Here is an 18126-nt window from a genome sequence, read left to right as displayed (position 1 = left end):
ATCAACCGATTCTTCCCGGCCCAATTCTTCCCGTTACCACAGGGTTATGCCGCCTCTCCCTTGGATGAACATACCATCCCAGTGATATCCCACGCAACCGCACGACTCTGGTCGATTTGCTGCTTCGGTCCGGGAGGCAGGTATGCGGCCAATTGAAGTAGAGTCTCTTCCATCTCCATTGGTTATCGCATTCTTTCTCTCAAATCGGCACCCGTGATGTCAAGCAATTTAGCATCGTCCCGACGCACACAGACGGATTTGCCAGACCAAACATCCAATCCACTGCGCCATGGATCAACCGCTTCCACGAGCTCGTCAATATACACCGTCTCATCAAGTTTATTTTCTCCCAGTCGCACGAGCACCGTCTCCTCCACCGCGTCATCTGGGTCCCTACCCGGCCATAGACGGGGCAAGAGTGAGGTAAACACACCAATCTCCGAAGCAATGGCTGGAGGCGCTTCCGAGGGGAAAAGTTGGGCCAATGCGGGCGCGACCTATGAGAACATCCGCCGCTCATTGCGACCACTTTCCCAAGCCCCCAACTCGTCTCCTGTAGCTGCCAAGCAAGCAGCATTTCGTCATTCTCGAAGCCAGACTGTCGACAATCCTCAATACTGGAAGGAAAATCGCCCACAGACCCCCGAATCACGTCCTGCGCAGCCTCAGGATGTTGACACATTAAAGGAGAAGCCCTCATACATCGATCAAAGCCCCACGAAAACCGGTTCGCCGCATGCTGTCTCACCTCATGCCAAGTCACAAGTAAAAGCGCACCATGCACATAGTTTGTCCAACCCACCGCCGTTCACCCATACCTTGTCGGCCCCCGAGCTAGAGACGTTCCAAAAATCATCAACCGGCCACCTGCGGACCCTCTCAAAGTTTGCGAAATCGGGTGAGACCGAAGAATTTGCGCTTGACAGTTATGGGGCATCTGTGGTGGGATTACAGGGACGACGACGCCTGAAGCGCGCTGATACGGTGACCGGAAATAATAGCCCCATAGCACGAAAGAAACCGGCAGCATCAGCATGGACGGCTGGGAGCTGGATGGACAAGCAGCGTCAGTTCCTCCAGGCTTACGAGTATCTTTGCCATATCGGAGAAGCAAAGGAATGGATCGAAGAAGTTATTCAAAAACAAATCCCGCCGATTGTTCAGTTGGAAGAAGGCCTGCGTGACGGAGTAACGCTGGCTGAGGTGGTACAAGCTATGTACCCAAACCGAACCTTTCGAATCTTCAGACACCCGCGACTTCAGTACCGTCACTCTGACAACATCGCACTGTTTTTCCGGTTCTTAGATGAAGTCGAGTTGCCAGAGCTGTTCCGGTTCGAGCTTATTGATCTTTACGAAAAGAAAAACCTCCCGAAGGTCATTCACTGCGTCCACGCCTTGTCATGGCTGATGTTCAAGAAAGGCCTCGTCGATTTCCGGATGGGTAATTTGGTGGGCCAACTGGAGTTCGAACATCATGAACTCGAGCAAACACAAAAAGGCCTCGATAAGGCGGGCGTCAGCATGCCTAGTTTCTCAGGGATGGCTGCCAACTTCGGAGCGGAACCAGAGCCAGAACCGGAGCCTGAGCCGGAATCCGAGGAAGATCGCATTCACCGTGAATTACATGAAAGCGAAGCCTCGATCGTTGATTTCCAAGCTCAGCTTAAAGGAGCGATGCTGCGACTGAAGCTTGGCAACTTGATGAACGATCTATGGGATTTCGAACCGTTTTTGGTAGAACTGCAGTCCAGGATACGCGGAGACTGGGCTCGACAAATTGTTCAATATCGACTGGATATGCGAAAATTCGCTGTTCAATTGCAAGCGATCTGCCGAGCTTTTCTGGTCCGACAGCGGCAGAGAGGTGATAAGGAAAATTACCAGGCCCAGGAAATTGATGTACTGCAGCTGCAGACCCTGATCCGGGGAGCCAAGGCAAGGGCTCAAGTGGACCGTGTTCGAAGTTGTATGCGGAAAGAGGAATCGGGTATCAAATTGATTCAGGCAGCACTACGAGGCGCATTGCAACGACAGAAAGTGTATGATCTTTGCGAGGGCACAAGGGGTGCGGAGGAGGATGTTCAACTGCTGCAGGCTGCTATCCGGGGTGCTCTGCAGCGCAAGCAACTCGCAGCGCAATACGAAGAAACTCACTCGGCTGAGACAGATGTAACTGAGCTCCAAGCCCTTATCCGAGGTGCTCTTCAACGCAGTCAGCTGGCAAAGCAGTACGATGCAGTGCAGTCTGCGGAACCTGACGTGGTCGAGCTCCAGGCCCAAATCCGTGGTGTCCTTCAGCGCAATCGGCTTGCAGAACAATATGAAGCAACACGAGCGAGAGAGGAAGATGTGACAGTGCTTCAAGCTTTGATCCGGGGTGCCTCTGTCCGTCAGCAGATGAGCACACAGAACGAGGCCATGAATGCGACGACAGCAAGCAGCACGTCTCTGCAAGGAATCATTCGAGGAATGCTGACCCGGAAAGGTATCGAAGAGACAAAATCGCTGCTCTTGCAGGAAGTACCTTCAATTACCTCCGTTCAAGCAGGCGCGCGGGCCCTTGCAGCCAGAAAATTCCTATCGCAGCAAGCAGAAGCGCTCGCAAAGACAGCAAATGAGTGCGCCTCTCTCCAGTCAATTGTTCGCGGTAACGCTCTTCGAGCCGAGCTTGACCGTCTTCGACAAGATCTGAGCGAGCATGTGCCATCCGTCACCGACATCCAAAGCATCTCTCGAGCAAATGCTGTACGATCCTTCCTGAACTCTCAACGCGAGTCTCTTGAGGAAGAGGAGACGTCCATTTTGGCACTGCAGTCTATGGCCCGGGCAGTCATACTCAGGAGAAGGCTCGAAGCAGATGCGCAAGCTCTACAGCAGGAAGCACCGGTCATAACCAATCTTCAAGCTCTTATCCGTGCCGCAATTCTCCGCATCGACGTGGGCGGCATCTTGGAGGAGCTCGATGACTGCGAGGATGAGATTAGCCAGTTCCAAGCACAGATAAGAGCCATGCTTGTTCGGGTTGACGTTGGCCAGACTCTTGCAGATCTGGCAGCTGCCGAAGACGTCGTTATGGACCTTCAGTCACACATCCGTGGACATCTTGTTCGTTCCAGATTTGAAGAGAAACGCCGCCATTACCGTGAAAACATGGATAAGGTGATTAAGGCGCAAAGCTACATCCGCGGTCGAATTCAGGGTCAAGCCTATAAGAGCCTCACAAGTGGAAAGAACCCGCCTGTAGGAACTGTCAAGGGCTTTGTGCACCTGTTGAATGATAGCGAGTTTGATTTCGACGAGGAAATTGAGTTTGAGCGAACACGGAAATTGGTTGTCCAACAGGTCCGACAGAACGAACTGGCAGAGCAATACATCGGCCAGCTCGACATCAAGATTGCGCTCCTGGTCAGGAACAAGATCACGCTTGATGAAGTCGTAAAACACCAGAAGCATTTTGGTGGCCACGTTGGAAGCCTTCTTCCAAACCGGGAGATTTCTTCCAAGGATCCTTTTGACCTGAAAGCTCTGAATAAGACATCTAGAAGAAAGCTAGAGCAGTACCAGGTTTTGTTCTTCCTTCTTCAAACCCAGTCGCAATATTTGGCGCGGTTATTCCGACGCCTGCGTGAGCTCAACACGCCCGAGAAGGAGTATGATCGGATAAGGCATCTGATGATGGGTCTCTTTGGATACTCGCAGAAGAGACGTGAAGAGTACTACCTCATCAAGCTTCTTGCACGTTCCGCCAGGGAAGAAATCGAAAGCTTCGACTCGCTCCATGAATATCTGCGGTGCAACTCTTTCTGGAGTAAACTTTTCGCATCCTACATCAAGTCCCCACGGGACCGAAAGTTTATGCGTGATATTCTTGGAACTGTTGTGAGGGAGAATGTGGTTGAGAACCCAGAGTTGGACTTGGAGAGCGATCCCATACAGATCTATCGCTCGGCCATCAACAACGAAGAGCTCCGGACCGGCAAGCGGAGCCGACGCCGACTGGACATCCCAAGGGAAGAGGCAATCAGAGATCCAGAAACGAGAGCGACGTTTATTCAGCATCTTCAAGACCTCCGCGATATTGCTGACCAATTCTTTTCTGCTTTTGAGGAACTACTGTACAGGATGCCCTTTGGTATTCGGTACATCGCGAAACAGATGTACGAGAGCCTTCTCGCTCGATTCCCCAAGGAGAACCCCGGCTTCATTCTCCAGACAGCGGGGCATTGGGTGTGGAGAAACTACTTCCAGCCTGCAATGGTCGAGCCCGAGAAGTATGGTGTGATAGACCGTGGCTTGACCCAGGAGCAAAAGCGCAATCTTTCAGAGATCTCGAAGGTGATCGCGCAGGTAGCATCCGGTCGACTTTTCGGCGCAGAGAATGTCTACCTCCAGCCACTAAATAGCTATATCGGAGATTCTATCCAGCGGCTTGGTCAGATCTGGGGTGACAGTGAGTATTTCTTAACTTTTAATCTTTAGGATGATGCTGACCTTTTCGTAGTGGTCTCCGTTCAGGACGCTGAAAGCTATTTCGACATCGACGAATTCAATGACCTTTATGCTAAGACAAAGCCTACTTTGTATATCAAAATGTCTGATATCTTCTCTATCCATCAGCTTATCGCCAGCGAAATTCATTACATCTGCCAGAACCCGGATGATATCCTGAAGGAGGTCATTCGCGACCTGGGTAACGTCAAGTCCAACGAGAGTGAGCTAATGAGCGTCAACTCCTCTGAGATCAATCTCACCTTGAACCCCAAGCTGGCACAAGTTGAAGGTAAGCCCGAGCACTTTCACCACTCACAAATATGCCCGGAGACTGACATTTCGAACTAGATCCAGAAGCGGATGTGAAGGCTTTGTTCATGGAAACCAAGAGATGCATCCTCTACATTATTCGCGTCCAAACAGGCGCCAATCTGATGGACATCATGGTTAAACCACCCACCGAAGAGGACGAAGCCAAATGGATGACGCTGGTTCGTGACGAGTTGAGTGCAAACAACACACGACGGAGCCCTTACTCGGAAGCCACCACCATGGTAGACCTTGCCTCTATGAGTTACGCGGAGTTGAAGCAAACGGCTCTGGAAAACATTCTTCAACTCGAACAAACCGGTAAGATCCGGCGCGATAATTACTACCAGGATCTTCTGAATGCGATTGCCATCGATATCCGCACAAAGCATCGCCGGAGAATCCAGCGAGAGCGGGAATTGGACAGCGCTCGGATGACACTTGCTCGCCTCAACGACCAAGCTATTTGGCTGGATCAACAACTCAAGACTTACAACGACTACATCGAGCAGGCCATGGTGACCTTGCAGAACAAGAAGGGAAAGAAGCGGTTCCTTATGCCCTTCACCAAGCAGTGGGATCACCAACGAGAACTACAGAAGTCCGGCAAGGTCTTCAAGTTTGGATCCTACAAGTACTCGGCCCGCAATCTGGCGGACCGGGGTGTTCTCGTTCACTGGAAGGGATACACTGAACGACAGTGGGATCGGGTCGACCTTACCATCTCGAGTAACGAAGTCGGAGTTTTCACCATTGATGGAAGCAGTGGACCGATGATGATCCCGGGAGCCAACGCGCAGGTTCCGTTGGACGACCTACTACAAGCCCAGTTCAATAACATGCAGTTCCTGGACTTCTTCGATGGGCACTTACGAGTCAACGTCAATCTTTTCTTGCACCTGATAATGAGGAAATTCTATAATGAGTGATGGAGCGGTTTGATGCTGGATCATGATCTTATTCCGTCTATTACGTTTCATGTGTTGATGTTTTCTTCTATTTTATGTTTTTGTTGTCTGCATTTCTTTGAGATATCCCTTCCTCTTGCTATCATGTTGACGATGAAAAAGAGCTCATCTGGAAAGATGCCTGGAGTGGGCATGGTGGAGATGAGCCTTCGAACTCTTATACCTACTGAATATGTTTTCCTGTATCCCTCTGGTTTGCTATGCAAGGTGTCTTTGGATGCTTGAGCGCAACCGCCCGCATGTTATTTATGTATGTATGGCCTAAGCCTGCCTCGACGATGATTGAATGAATACCATAAGTGTACGTATCCTTAAAGCGAGAGCCTTTGTAGTAGCCAGTAGTAAGAGAAAACAATAATTATCATTCTGTCATGATTGAGTGTCATCTGTGAATAAGTTGTTTCAATGGAGGGAGGCCGAGCCATGAACGGGTCAGGGGTCGCCACGTGACGGCTTGGGGCCCAACGGCGATCGATGCCAGCTGGAGGCGATGGCATCTCAACTTCCGCCTCTTCCTCCACTGCTGCTTGCCCTGCCCTCCTGTCCTTGTTCCCGCAGGTCTTTCCTGTTACGGTTTCAATTGATTTTGTGCTAGATTCTCCATCTGTGCTGTGTGCGCCATGGATTTCTCCAACCTCAAAGAACAGGTCAGCAACCTGACCTTGTATGATCTCAAGGCGGGAGTCCGCAAGGTCCAGAATGGTACGTCCCCGCGGTGACCCCAGAACGCTTTCCTGACATTTTGGATGGCCTCGGATTCTGTTCCTTTGATGTAGGCGATTTACTGACTCTTATAGCGGTCATGAACTATACCGAGATGGAGGCCAAGGTCCGTTCCTACTATCCCGCCAGTTCCGTCCCGCCACGAGCCCCGGGCCTCCGCACCCCGTGTGGTCGTATCCCTGAAGCACAACACTGACGTTGGACAGGTCCGAGAAGCTACAAACAATGAACCTTGGGGCGCTTCGAACACACTTATGCATGAGATTGCCAGTGGAACCCATAGCTAGTCAGTGTTTCCGCCTCCGTCGCATGGCCTAGCAAGGACTCCCCTGGAGTACTAATGACAAGTCGCAACATACAGTCAATTGCTCAACGAGATCATGCCTATGATTTACAAGCGCTTCACAGACAAGACATCGGAGGAATGGCGACAGATCTACAAGGTGAGTCCTGTTTTCTCCTATTCTCTCCGCGACACATGTGGACCACGGCTTACGATGCGCGACAGGCGCTCCAACTTCTAGAGTTCCTTGTCAAGAACGGATCCGAACGAGTTGTCGACGATGCCCGCTCTCACATGTCTTTGATTCGGATGCTCCGCCAATTCCACTACATCGACCAGAACGGAAAAGACCAGGGTATCAACGTACGCAACAGGTCATCGGAGTTGGTTAAGCTGCTCGGTGACGTCGACTTGATCCGCTCGGAGAGGAAGAAGGCCAGGGCCAACCGCAACAAGTTTGGTGGATTCGAGGGTGGCTCACACATTGGCGGTGGCATGTCCAGCTCTAGCTCCGGCAGGTATGGCGGCTTTGGCAGTGACAGCCTCTCATTTGGCGGGTACAGTGGAGGTGTCTACGGTGACGGTGGTGGATTCGGAGGCAACACAGGCGATTTCGGGGACTCCGGGAGACGTTCCAATCGCTTCGAGGAATATGACGAGTATGACGAGGCCGATGCTAGTCCCCCGCGCCGGCGCGGGCCCAGTCCTCCCCGTGCTAGTGCTACTCGCCAGGCCAAACAGCCGGCCGCTCCTGCTCCTAAGGAACCCGAGCAAGACTTGTTCGACTTTGGAGAGGAGGAGACTGTCGCGACATCTGTCAGCGCTTCCAAGAAGCCTGCCACAGGCAATGGCCTAGATATTCTCGACACCCAGCCTGCTGACGATGACGACTTTGACGATTTCCAATCCGCCACGCCTGCGCCTGCGCCGGCATCGTCAGCTCAGTTCGCCATTCCCCCGCCGGCCTCCACTGTCAGCACGACCTCCAGCACGCAGTTCGCTGCCCCCAAGCCAGTCTCGGCCACCCAGGGCTCGAACCTGAACGGCATTGTAGGCTTCACCTCGATGACCCCTACCCCGACCTCGAGCACGATGGCGTCTCCCACACTCTCTCAGAGCTCCCTGGCACAGACCCAGAAACCCGCGCAACCCAAGCCTAGTGGCTTCCAGGCGGCCACTCCCAACTACTTCACCTCTGTTTCTACTCTCTCCAACACGACTCAACAACCTGCTATGGGTCACCGCCCCAACATGCCTTCCACCTCCTCTTTCACTTCCACCACGCCCTCTACCCCCTCTGCCGCCAACAAGCCCGCTGCCCCCAAGGCATCCGGTGACGTCTTTGGATCTCTCTGGTCCACCGCCAGCGCCAGCGCCGGTATTCAGAAGAACAACACGGGCGGAAACAAGGGCCCTAACCTAGCCAGCATGGCCAAGCAAAAGGCCAGCGCCGGCATTTGGGGCGCTCCCGCTGCTTCAGGCAGTCCTGCATTCAACCAGAGCAGCAGCAGCGGGGCGCCGAAGACAACGGGAAGCTCTGGCCTAGACGACCTACTGGGCTAGGTCAATGACTATCTCAGCTCGACCTTTACATCATTGTCTTCTTCTTTTCCCCGCTTAGCTGAATGTTCTTTTTTTCTTTCTTTACCTTTTTGGCACTGTTCGAGTGACTGTGTGTATACCGTAGTACGAATATTTCTTCTTTTATTTTATTTGCTTGCGTGCAAGATCTAAAATAGCAGGCCTACCCTAACTCACTTTTTTCGTCTTTCATCTATTCTGCTATCTACCTATTGCCTCTAGCCGATTCTTCGTGTGACTACTCCAGATATATTCTCGTTCTCCCGTGGCATAATAGCTCGGCTCCCCTATTCCCCCTATTCCCTGGTATGATATGGTATGGTACGTTACTTGTGCCTCAAGGGTACCCTTGAACCTATCCTGTACTCCTTTCTCTGGCGAAAAGCAGAAAAGTTCCATAGGATGCAATTTAATTAGAATTGACTTATTAACTTTATATATGTAGGATCCAGCCAAATTAACTATCTCTTATGCAATCCCACCCCAAACCTTCTCATATCCTCGAATGCCAATATAGATCTAACTACCTACCTTTAATCCCTTCCAGTACTACTACTAAGCAACAACTCAGGATGAACCTCCTCATCATACCCCTCCCCCACCCCCCTCCCCACCGCGGGCCTCCCCTCAATCCTCTCAACCCACCTCCTCAGCAGCGGAAACCTACCCATCTCCTCCTCCGTAATCGTCATCCTCTTCCACGCCCTTATCCACGTATACGCATTGATATCAGCAATACTATACTTCCCTCGTCCCTCGCCCACCAAGTACTCCCTCGCTTCAACACCATCACCAGCCAAACTATTTGATAGATGCAATTCCAGCACGTTGTATATCCGAAGCGTCTCGGCTTTGAAGTTCTCGATGGCATCTTGTCACCCAGAACCATTAGCATCTTTCATATACATAATATCCATTCCCCCATAGAACCACAACCCTAAAAATGAGAAGAAAGAAAGAAAGAAAGAAAGAAAGAAAGAAAGAAAGAAAGAAAAAAGAAAGAAAGAAAGATATACTTACAAGAATCCACCACCCCCGCGAACCTCTTGAGATGATTCAACCCCGCCTGCTGCGGCTGCCCCGACGCAGACCAGAAGAATAACCACTGGAAGAGTTGGGATTTGTAAATCGGTGAGGAGGAGAAGTGGAAGTGGTGGTCTGGGTCGTATGTTTCGATGAGGTAGAAGGAGTATAGCGGGGAGGATTCCATTACCGTTAATGGGGATGATAGGCTTGGGGAGTTGTCGATTAAGAGGGGGATTTTGCCTAATTTCCCTTTTGAAATTCAGTACATATTTTCCTGCCCAGGTGGGGGTTTTCAAAGTCAAAAAAAAGAAGGATCTGACCGTTAGGATTCAGCGCGAGAAACCACGGCTGCTTCTGCTCGTCGGTCTCGAGGTCGATTAGGGTTGTGGTCCATTGTAAGCCGTATTTTGCGGAGAGTTCTTCGAGGAGGATTTGGACTTTTTTGCCGTTGGGGGTGCTGGCTGTTAGGAGGTGGAGGCCCTTTCATTTATAGGAGTTGTGAGGATGTGTATTGAGGGAGAGTAGGGTGAAGGTGTGGGTGGGGGGATTACCTTTGTGTTTTTGATTCTTGGTGGTGTTGTTGATGTGAATGGACTTGTCATTGTGATGGTTAGTTTTGTAGGGTTAGTTTAGGCATCTGTTCCTTTTAGAGTGTTGATAGTAGTAAAAGAAGTAGTATTTATATGTCAATCTCCACCATAGCATGATGGCATCATCTAATCCTTGTCCGACGGAGGTCCGGATTGATTTGATAGTAAGCCCTCTTAACGTCCGTCTTGGAAATTTAGGCACCAGCTACTAGGATGATGATCTCAGTTTTGAACTAGTTAGAGGAAGCGCGGCTTAGTGACTACTTATCCCTGTCAAAGTAGTTTGTTTCGGCATTTTTAAACTTTATGACTTGGTTGTCACAAGATGATGAGGTTGTCAGTGGTCATACTGGATATACTACAAATAGGGCACGACAGACAAATGTATAGTAAGCACTAAGATTGTAAAACATTGCTCATGAATCACATATGATATAGATAAAACATAACTAACGCTGTTGGAGGTATATGAATACTTCGATCACACGCTGTATGCTAGGGAATGCTTTTGTTTTCACAGAAAAGCAAGCAAGCCAGCCTACAACCATAATCTAATGCATTGACGCCATCGCTCAAGTACAATAACATATATACAGGCACATTTGCCCTCCCCTTTCCCACATTTGAAACAGTCCCCATCACCCTCACTCTCACTCACTCTCACAGTTCCTTCACATCTCTGCCACTCCTCTCCCTTGTCATGAAATGATCATATCATGCATGTATGCATTCACAAACAGCCGTCCCGTTCAAATGGTGGTATTCCAACAATAGCAGTTCCAGCCGGGGAACAACAAGAACAGTAAGGAAATATAAAAAAGAAGAAATGAAATGAAAAGAAATAAGATGATGCAATCATGTTTGGGTCGAGGTTCATCGGCCCTCAGGAGAGTAACATGGCCAGCAGCTATTATACTGGGTCACAGATTCATCAGAAGCTGAGGTCATCTGTACCTCCTTAGCAGGACATTATGTCCCAGTATTGCAGGTCTGAAACTAGGTCGCCTTCTTTTCAGGAAGGTCTTGCGGGGCTTCGAGCCCCTGATCTTCTGCCGGGAAATGTGACATGTTCGAATCCGTCTTGCCACCGCTAGCCAGCTGCGAAGACTCCCTCTTTGCCCCGTTGGAGACATGCTCGACGTTAACGTAGGTCGACTCCAGTGGGAGCTGTTCGTCTTGCGTGGGTGTGATAGCTTGCTGGGAATCTGTCGACTCCGGGCTCAGGTACGTGTTGTTCTCTTCGTCCGCATCAGGCTCGCCGTTCAACGACGTCAGCCCTCCCTCGATATCTCGAAGCAGACGCACAAACTCCTCTGGTACCAGCCCGCTCTCCCCAGTCTTGGGATCCTCCGCAACAAGCCAGCCCTGGCCGTGCCGGTACGAGACAAAGATCACCTGCCCTTCAGTAAGGGGCAGCTCATTCTCATGCTCTCTTGTGAAATCGAACAGTGCAACCGCTTTTCCGTGCATCTCCTCATCAGGGCACCCCACAGCAAACTGAAAGTCACGCGAGTACCGATGATCCCCGGCATAGTCATCTTCAGAATCAAAGTCCGCCTCATGTCCATAGGCTTGATAGTCATACGAGCCCACATGAGAATACCGGCTTTCGTTCGCCGGATAGGTGACATACTCGCCGCCCGGTCCATCCTCCAAAGCGTCGTCATCGTTCACATAGTACGTCTCGCTGCCGTCCGCGTTCATACTGACAAGCGTACCCCGATCGGTATCTGCCTCATAGCCCATGCCTTGATGCTCGCGGCCACCAGGGCCCCTGGCTTTCCGTCCATTAAGGTCAGTTCCGGTGGACTTGTTTTTCCGGTGACGCGGGGCGGAAAAGACTGGGCTGTGTAAGTCTTCATCCTCGCTATACGGCGGACCATCGCCAAAGGACATGGCGGGAAGTTGCTGGTGCCCATAGCTATGATCGGTAGTCCATGGTCCCACGGACCACTGTCCACGAGAACTATCCCACGGGGCCGGAGGATCGGACAGGCGCCGTTGCTCACTTGCCGGGGTGGACACCACCGATGCACGAGGCGGCAATGGGCCGTAGTGAAGAGGATGAATAGGAGGATACGCAAAGTCGCGAACCAGCGCATACGGTAAGCTGGAATGAAAGACAGGAAAGACGTGGGATCCCGGCCGCGACCGATTCTGAGAAGCTAAGGAAACATTAGAGTGCATGGAGAGACGATCCTTTGCGTACGAGGAGGATCGCTGACGGCCCTGCCGCTTAACTGGGGAGTCTGTGATTATGGGAGGCAAAACCGTTAGGTTCGAGGAAGCCGTTGGCTGCGATGAGGGGGCCGAGGTTGTGGAAGCCATGATGATAGTCATGAGTCCTCAAAGGTAATGATCAGAGCGGAAGAAAGAATGATTACGTGTCGAAGATGTCGTGTGAGGTAATGTCGGGTCGGATGTTTGTCGCTTGAGAGGGGATAGAAAAGCTGGAGAACCGGTCCGCCCTAGTTTCGCATCGCGATCGTTCTGCCACGAAACTCTACTGCCAGATCCCGCCCGAAGGTTATTTCAAGGAAACGCTCGCACCAAGAATATGTATGGCGAAAGCATGCGACTCAGATCGGAGGGATGTCTCGTGAGCTCCTTGCGTACAGCACGATGCAGATCTGGGACTGGGAGGATGCTGCGCGCCGAAACAAGTCTGAATCAACCGGAGAGGGCACTAGACGACCGGCGACAAGTTAATGGACCGCGGCTAGACGCCAAAGAAGCGAGGTGGCCGCAATGGGATGTCTGACAGGTCCGGGTATAATCGACAGCGAACGGACAGGTACAGCGCGGCTATCGACCTCAAGAGCAAGCACCGCGGGGATCTTCGATGACGGGCAGCTGTTCCCCTCTTCTCTTTCTCAGGCCAAGAAATATTAAACACAACGACGTTGACTGCACCGACCAGGCGGCTGCAGGGGTGGCAGACAAGATTTGATGAGCGACAGCCAATGCCCGGTGGAGGGGAGGTTTGCAGCGAAGCAGGTGGGAAAAAATTAAGAGGAGGTTGTTTCGAGAGCGTTTTGGTCCCGCGCTTGGGAGTTCGGGATGGTCGAAGGCAAAACTGGGGATGCTAAAATTAGCAACGAGGGCAGGGCCAAAAAAGCGCCACTCTGAGAGGACGGCGACTACCGAACCCAATAACAAACAGGAGATAAAAAGAGGGGAGGCAGGAAGGGAGGAGATTGATTGATTGATTGATTGGAATATTGAAGGGGGGGGGAATTAAGAAAGAGGGGATGAGCGCCAGGAGAGGAGGACAAGACACTCAGCTGCAGGAAGCAGGAGAAAGATGACACACAGGATAAGGGACGGTGGAGCGAGAAAGGCAGAGAGAGCGAAAGAGCGAGAGAGAGAAGGGAATGAATGAATGGTAGGGGCGAGAGGGTGCGACAAGAGGCTTGCCAGTGCCGGAGATTACTGCTAACTTACCTGCCGTGAAGGCTCCGACTGAAGCGTTAAGGATCAACGAGGCGCAGTCACCGATGCGGTGGAGTTCAAGGATTCAGAAACCCGCTGGCATGCAGGGTCACTGTCTTTCGAGGCCGGACAGTCAGGCAATTGAGGGTTTCTCCAGGGCAGAAAAAGGGAGGGGAGTAGACGCAGTTGATCGGGGTGAATAATCCGGGGTCTTTCCTGACTCTAAACCAACATCTTCCACTCCTTCAAGCTCGTTTTCTTTTTTTGTCTGGGAAGTTTGAAGATTCACCCCCTCCACGTGACTACCCACGCGTGGCTTAGCGTGTTTCAGGTGTGGATGCCTCGGGCCATCGCCGAACGGGCCACTTGGTGCCTCAGCAGCCAGGCATCACAATGCTCCTGCTCTGCTCCTTGTCTCTCCACATGCCTTTCTGCCTTGCATGGCTCATAGTAGCTACTAGTTACCCACCACGCCCCAGCCACTAGACGACAGCCAGCCACTCTAATTATATCTATTGGTCCCGGATATAGGATGCGCATTTACTTCCTCGTGGTCCTGCGGTGGATCTATTTCTATTTAGTTTAATTTTCCATCAACCTATCTACCATGTAGTACCCTAGGAAAAGTACAACGAATGGAATCCGGCATTTCAATTGTCTATTGATCAGAAGGGTCTAGTCAAACAAAGATCAAAGAGTGACTGTCATCAATCCCGGCTAGGCCCGCCTAGCTCGAGCGGCAGAAGAGAATGTAAAAGCTAACCGATCTCTTCGGAGGGTATACAATGCATTCCAAATCCCCAGCTATTGGGAACGCAAGGGATCCACATCCAAAGCAAGGTCTTTTCGATCAAGTGCTTCCAGCCAAGGCAGCACTGCTAGTCCAAGGTATATGTGTCGTGATGACTGTCGTCAATGTGAGAACTCTAAAAGGCGCCACCGAGGTTGGTGTTGGCGTCGGTGCCGGCGTTGTCGAACTTGGCGCAGAACTACCTCCAGCCTCCGTACTATCAGTGCTAGATCCCATCACCTCGGCAAACTCAGACGGAATGGCTGCGCTGTCGAGGGACTGGCCCTCCACATATCCCTCCTGGACGTGCGTATGAGTGGTAGGGCTATCTACCACATCCACATCAATGCAAGTGGTATAGATCTCCTGCTTGCCATTGGGGAGTGACGGGTCCACGCCAGGAGCCGTGGGCCAATTCCAGACCCAGTAGAGCGTATACGGCTTGCCTGTAGGTGCATTCGATGGTAGCGCGATGTCCTGTTGACACCACAGGTCTGCGCCCATCAATTGGTCCGCCACGTGGGGGTACACGGCTTGACGATGTTCGGAGATATTGCCATTGTTGATCTGATAGCAACGGCCGTCATCAAAGTTTTGCTTCGACAAGAGAACGCCGCGTCGATCCCCTCCCGTACCGTCGCGATTCCAGGAATTGAAGACGTCCAGGAAGTTCTCCTCCTCCTTCGGCTCGGTAGTTCCGTAGACGTAGATTGTCCCTCTATTCTTTGGCTTTCCCGGTTGATTCCAAGGTAGAGTCACATGGCCGTTTTCTTGGTAGCGAAGAGCGATGGGGGAGCCGGCAGATGCCTGCAGCCGCGGGCTACCCTCGGTTTGATTTCGTGTTCGCTGCGTGCTTTTGCACATCTTGTCGGTGGGAAGAAGTAGACTCTGGTTGGCTCGATCATCTGGTGGAATCAGATAAGTCATGGTCGGGTCGCTGAACCCGGGACTAGTGCGAAGAACATTGCCTCGAGCGTAGCCTGGAGATCCGATGAAAGTTCCATTCGCTGCGATGGCAAGCAGCTGTTCGATCCACGAATGTGCGCTTGCCGTCGAGAAGAGGAGGACCAGCAAGAGCAACCTCAGAGCGCTGCTGAGAGGTTGGCCTGTGAGCCCCATCTTATATAGCCACTGTATGTTTTCTTTGACTTGCAAATCAAGATACACAGTATCTTTACTCGAATAGTGCACCAACCAGTGGTGTCTATGGAGGTGGCAGTCTGTTTGTACTAATTAGTGTTTAGAAGAAGGTTGACCAGGGCAATATATTGAGTGAGCAAGGATACGCACAAACTATATACTCATGCCCCAAGAACACTTCTAGGCTTTCCTATTTGATCCTCTGTGTTATCGAAGTACCTCAATAGGCGGTACAACAACAATAGGAGGGACAAAGAAGATTTTGGCAAACAAAGCGATTGTCTGGTCACAAAAGGCAGAGACTCAGCAAGTTGACAATAGGACGAACCCACAAATAAGTATTCATCTGAATGTCCCGCTCTCCATCTTTATCTTCTTCTCTATAGCCCGTGTTTGCTCGCAGCCCGAAAGAAAACATATGGGGATCGACCACAATGCCCAATGTGATCAGGTCATTTGAAACACGCCCATCCTGGCAAGTGAATAAACCAGCGCCAAGGGATATTATTCTTTGCAGGCGCTAAGGATGATGCCAGAAACGATTGGAACTTATCGTCATGGTCTACTCATAGCCAATCGATCGCCATTCTCGTCCTACCAAGCTTTTCTGGTTCCCGATATGTCACAGATAAAGATCTTGAGTCATTGGTAATAGCTGCTGGATTGAGCCGTACGACAAAGCTGATTGAGTCAAACGTGCATAGCAAGGTACCCTGGGCATCAGAATCTGAAATTAGCAACAGCGCTTAATCTGGTTGGAAGCAAGATCTCATGACAGAAAGTGTGTTATAGACGATCTCCCGTGTTGCAGATGTGAAGACGTTCAAGACCATCGAGGGCGCTAATTGGCTTGGGTGTCCTCAGTAGCGCTGCGTCGTGCAGAACTAATACAGGTGACACACGAGAGACATGTGTGTCTAATTTTGCTCTATGACTTTGCATCAAGGCTTCAGAATTCTCTGTCGCCTACCGCGCAGACTTCTGCTGATATTGGGTGTAGAGGCGCCATGATGGGGATCGCTGAAACACGGGCGCCCCGCGCTCTCTAGCCTGAGCAAACAAAGCGCGCTGACAAGACTTAATAATTCCCAGACAAGCTAAATAGGTGGTCGGTCAGTAGTAATTCAGATGGTCCTGGAATAATGAAGCTGCATATGAATAAAGCAGAAACTTATAATTGTGATCTGTCAGCTATCAAGCTTTCCGCCAGTCCTTCTAGTGCCTGTCGCGCATACCATGCATGAGATGGGTAACAGGTCTTCTCGGGTACCACATCCTAACCACATTATTCAGTGACACATTCACAATGGCCACTGCAGCTTCTCAGCGGCCTTGTCCGTTAGCAGACTCAGCCAAAGCAAAGAGCTGAACCTGTCGCACCTGAATGTTTCTTCCACGCTCATTTTGCCCTTCCTTGGCGACTACGCGATCCCCACCGTCCCCATTGCTAAATCAAGTAAAATCCAGCGTCTCCGACCGTCGACGGTCCCATCAGTACCAATCATATCCAGACTCTGGCGACCTCTGATCCCGCGAGCGTTGTCCGACTACGCAGAAGCCCATCGAACAATATAAGACAGACAAATTTCATGCCGTAATGTGATTTACACATTCGAGAGCAGTTCCAAACCTTCGTGTGCTCCGTGATATCACTCTGATCGCACTGGGTTGCGTACGCGCTTTGGCCCGCAAGCGAAATCTGGTTTTTCTTTTGGGTTTCCGAGATCTGCTGGTCGCTCGGTAGGGATACTGGTTTACAAAGTACGTTCAGGTCTCATGGGCCAGCAACTCGTCAAGTTTTGGATACCAGAGCTTCCGCTCATCCGTCGGTATACACACTGAAATCAGAAATATAATGCGAAGCGAAGCAGCAACGACCCGGATGGAACCCTTTTGTGGCAGAGATGAAAAGATTGATTAGATGAAAATAGGTGGGTATCGTGCGTTATCTCCGATGAATCACGACTCTTCAGTGGTCATGGTGTCCTTGTCCCGGTGTCCACCCGTCCCACCCACCCCCGAAAGGATGAGGGAATATTCAGGACCTTGGGCTGCAGGTTGGAGTCCGATGTGGATGCAGCTTCAACCCAGATTGGATACTATGATAGAACTGATGATGGTAACTTACTTTTGGTTACCTAACGCATTCAAGGTCGTTACGCCTTGCATGTCAAATACAAGTTGCGTACAAAGTTGGAAGAGGTGCTTTCTTCGCAGCTCTCCGGGCGCTAATGGTCATCTTCTTCTGATTATAGAGAGTCATTGATTGATGATTTGCTTGCGACCTGCAGCCATACAAGACAGTCTTCTTCACTGAGGAGCGTGACTAACGGTGTCTATACTATGACTGTAATATGCCATCAACTTGGCTGTAATGACGATGCTACGACGGATAGTACATGTTTCGCGACCCTATTTAAGAGCCGGTTTTCCTGTAGGTCCCTTGCTTTTGAGCAGACTCCTGGGCCATTATTCAGAAGAAGCGGTCTACTGAAGACTTGGATGTTACTGCCGAGTCAGTCCTAATCCATCTGAAGCAAGGTTGATGAGAGATAACCGAGTGCTTTGATAACGTTCTGGCATGTCACCGAAGAAAACTCCGTCTGAGTTAGTCCGCAAAACATCTAGATGACTTGGGACACTACTAAGGTAGACCCTGTCACGATGTAGTAGGTGTACCAATCGCGCTGCTTGCCGGGAGGCTGAACTTTCTGTTTGCCCGTCTTGGTTTGCCCGGACTTCAGGGGGTAGTGCCGGGAATTATGTAGATGGTGACACTAGACACATTTG

At 51.0% G+C, this 18126-nt stretch overlaps 5 protein-coding genes across 5 annotated transcripts; 2 read left to right on the top strand and 3 right to left on the bottom strand.

Annotated features, from left to right (window-relative positions):
* Positions 1-447: 447 nt before the first annotated feature.
* On the top strand, positions 448-5732 carry BO83DRAFT_306376 (putative Ras GTPase activating protein; the record flags this gene model as incomplete). Its single annotated transcript, XM_025527290.1, has 3 exons — positions 448-4453; positions 4505-4783; positions 4843-5732. 3 exons carry the CDS (start codon positions 448-450, stop codon positions 5730-5732), a joined length of 5175 nt encoding a protein of 1724 aa, XP_025391091.1.
* A 550-nt stretch (positions 5733-6282) lies between these two features.
* BO83DRAFT_375892 (ENTH-domain-containing protein) lies at positions 6283-8762 on the top strand. The gene is made up of 5 exons (XM_025530572.1): positions 6283-6473; positions 6569-6600; positions 6701-6780; positions 6856-6937; positions 7003-8762. Exons 1-5 carry the CDS (start codon positions 6392-6394, stop codon positions 8338-8340), a joined length of 1614 nt encoding a protein of 537 aa, XP_025391090.1. The 5' UTR covers positions 6283-6391; the 3' UTR covers positions 8341-8762.
* BO83DRAFT_406103 (glutathione S-transferase family protein) lies at positions 8714-10018 on the bottom strand (the record flags this gene model as incomplete). The annotated part of the gene is made up of 5 exons (XM_025533863.1): positions 9936-10018; positions 9705-9864; positions 9379-9633; positions 8950-9229; positions 8714-8732 (listed from the first exon to the last, which is right to left on the bottom strand). The coding sequence occupies exons 1-5, from the start codon at positions 9984-9986 to the stop codon at positions 8714-8716; spliced, it is 765 nt and encodes a 254-aa protein (XP_025391089.1). The 5' UTR covers positions 9987-10018.
* A 952-nt stretch (positions 10019-10970) lies between these two features.
* Positions 10971-12302, bottom strand: BO83DRAFT_306902 (adaptor protein NBP2; the record flags this gene model as incomplete). Its single annotated transcript, XM_025527319.1, has 1 exon — positions 10971-12302. One exon carries the CDS (start codon positions 12300-12302, stop codon positions 10971-10973), a length of 1332 nt encoding a protein of 443 aa, XP_025391088.1.
* Positions 12303-13967: 1665 nt separating this feature from the next.
* BO83DRAFT_199262 (uncharacterized protein) lies at positions 13968-15753 on the bottom strand. The gene is made up of 2 exons (XM_025526624.1): positions 15487-15753; positions 13968-15416 (listed from the first exon to the last, which is right to left on the bottom strand). Exon 2 carries the CDS (start codon positions 15313-15315, stop codon positions 14257-14259), a length of 1059 nt encoding a protein of 352 aa, XP_025391087.1. The 5' UTR covers positions 15316-15416; positions 15487-15753; the 3' UTR covers positions 13968-14256.
* Positions 15754-18126: the final 2373 nt, after the last annotated feature.

Source organism: Aspergillus eucalypticola (genome assembly GCF_003184535.1).
Source record: "Aspergillus eucalypticola CBS 122712 chromosome Unknown BO83scaffold_5, whole genome shotgun sequence".
Lineage (NCBI taxonomy): Eukaryota > Fungi > Ascomycota > Eurotiomycetes > Eurotiales > Aspergillaceae > Aspergillus > Aspergillus eucalypticola.
Note: the sequence above shows the minus strand (reverse complement) of the source record. Positions and strands in the feature narration are given on the sequence as shown.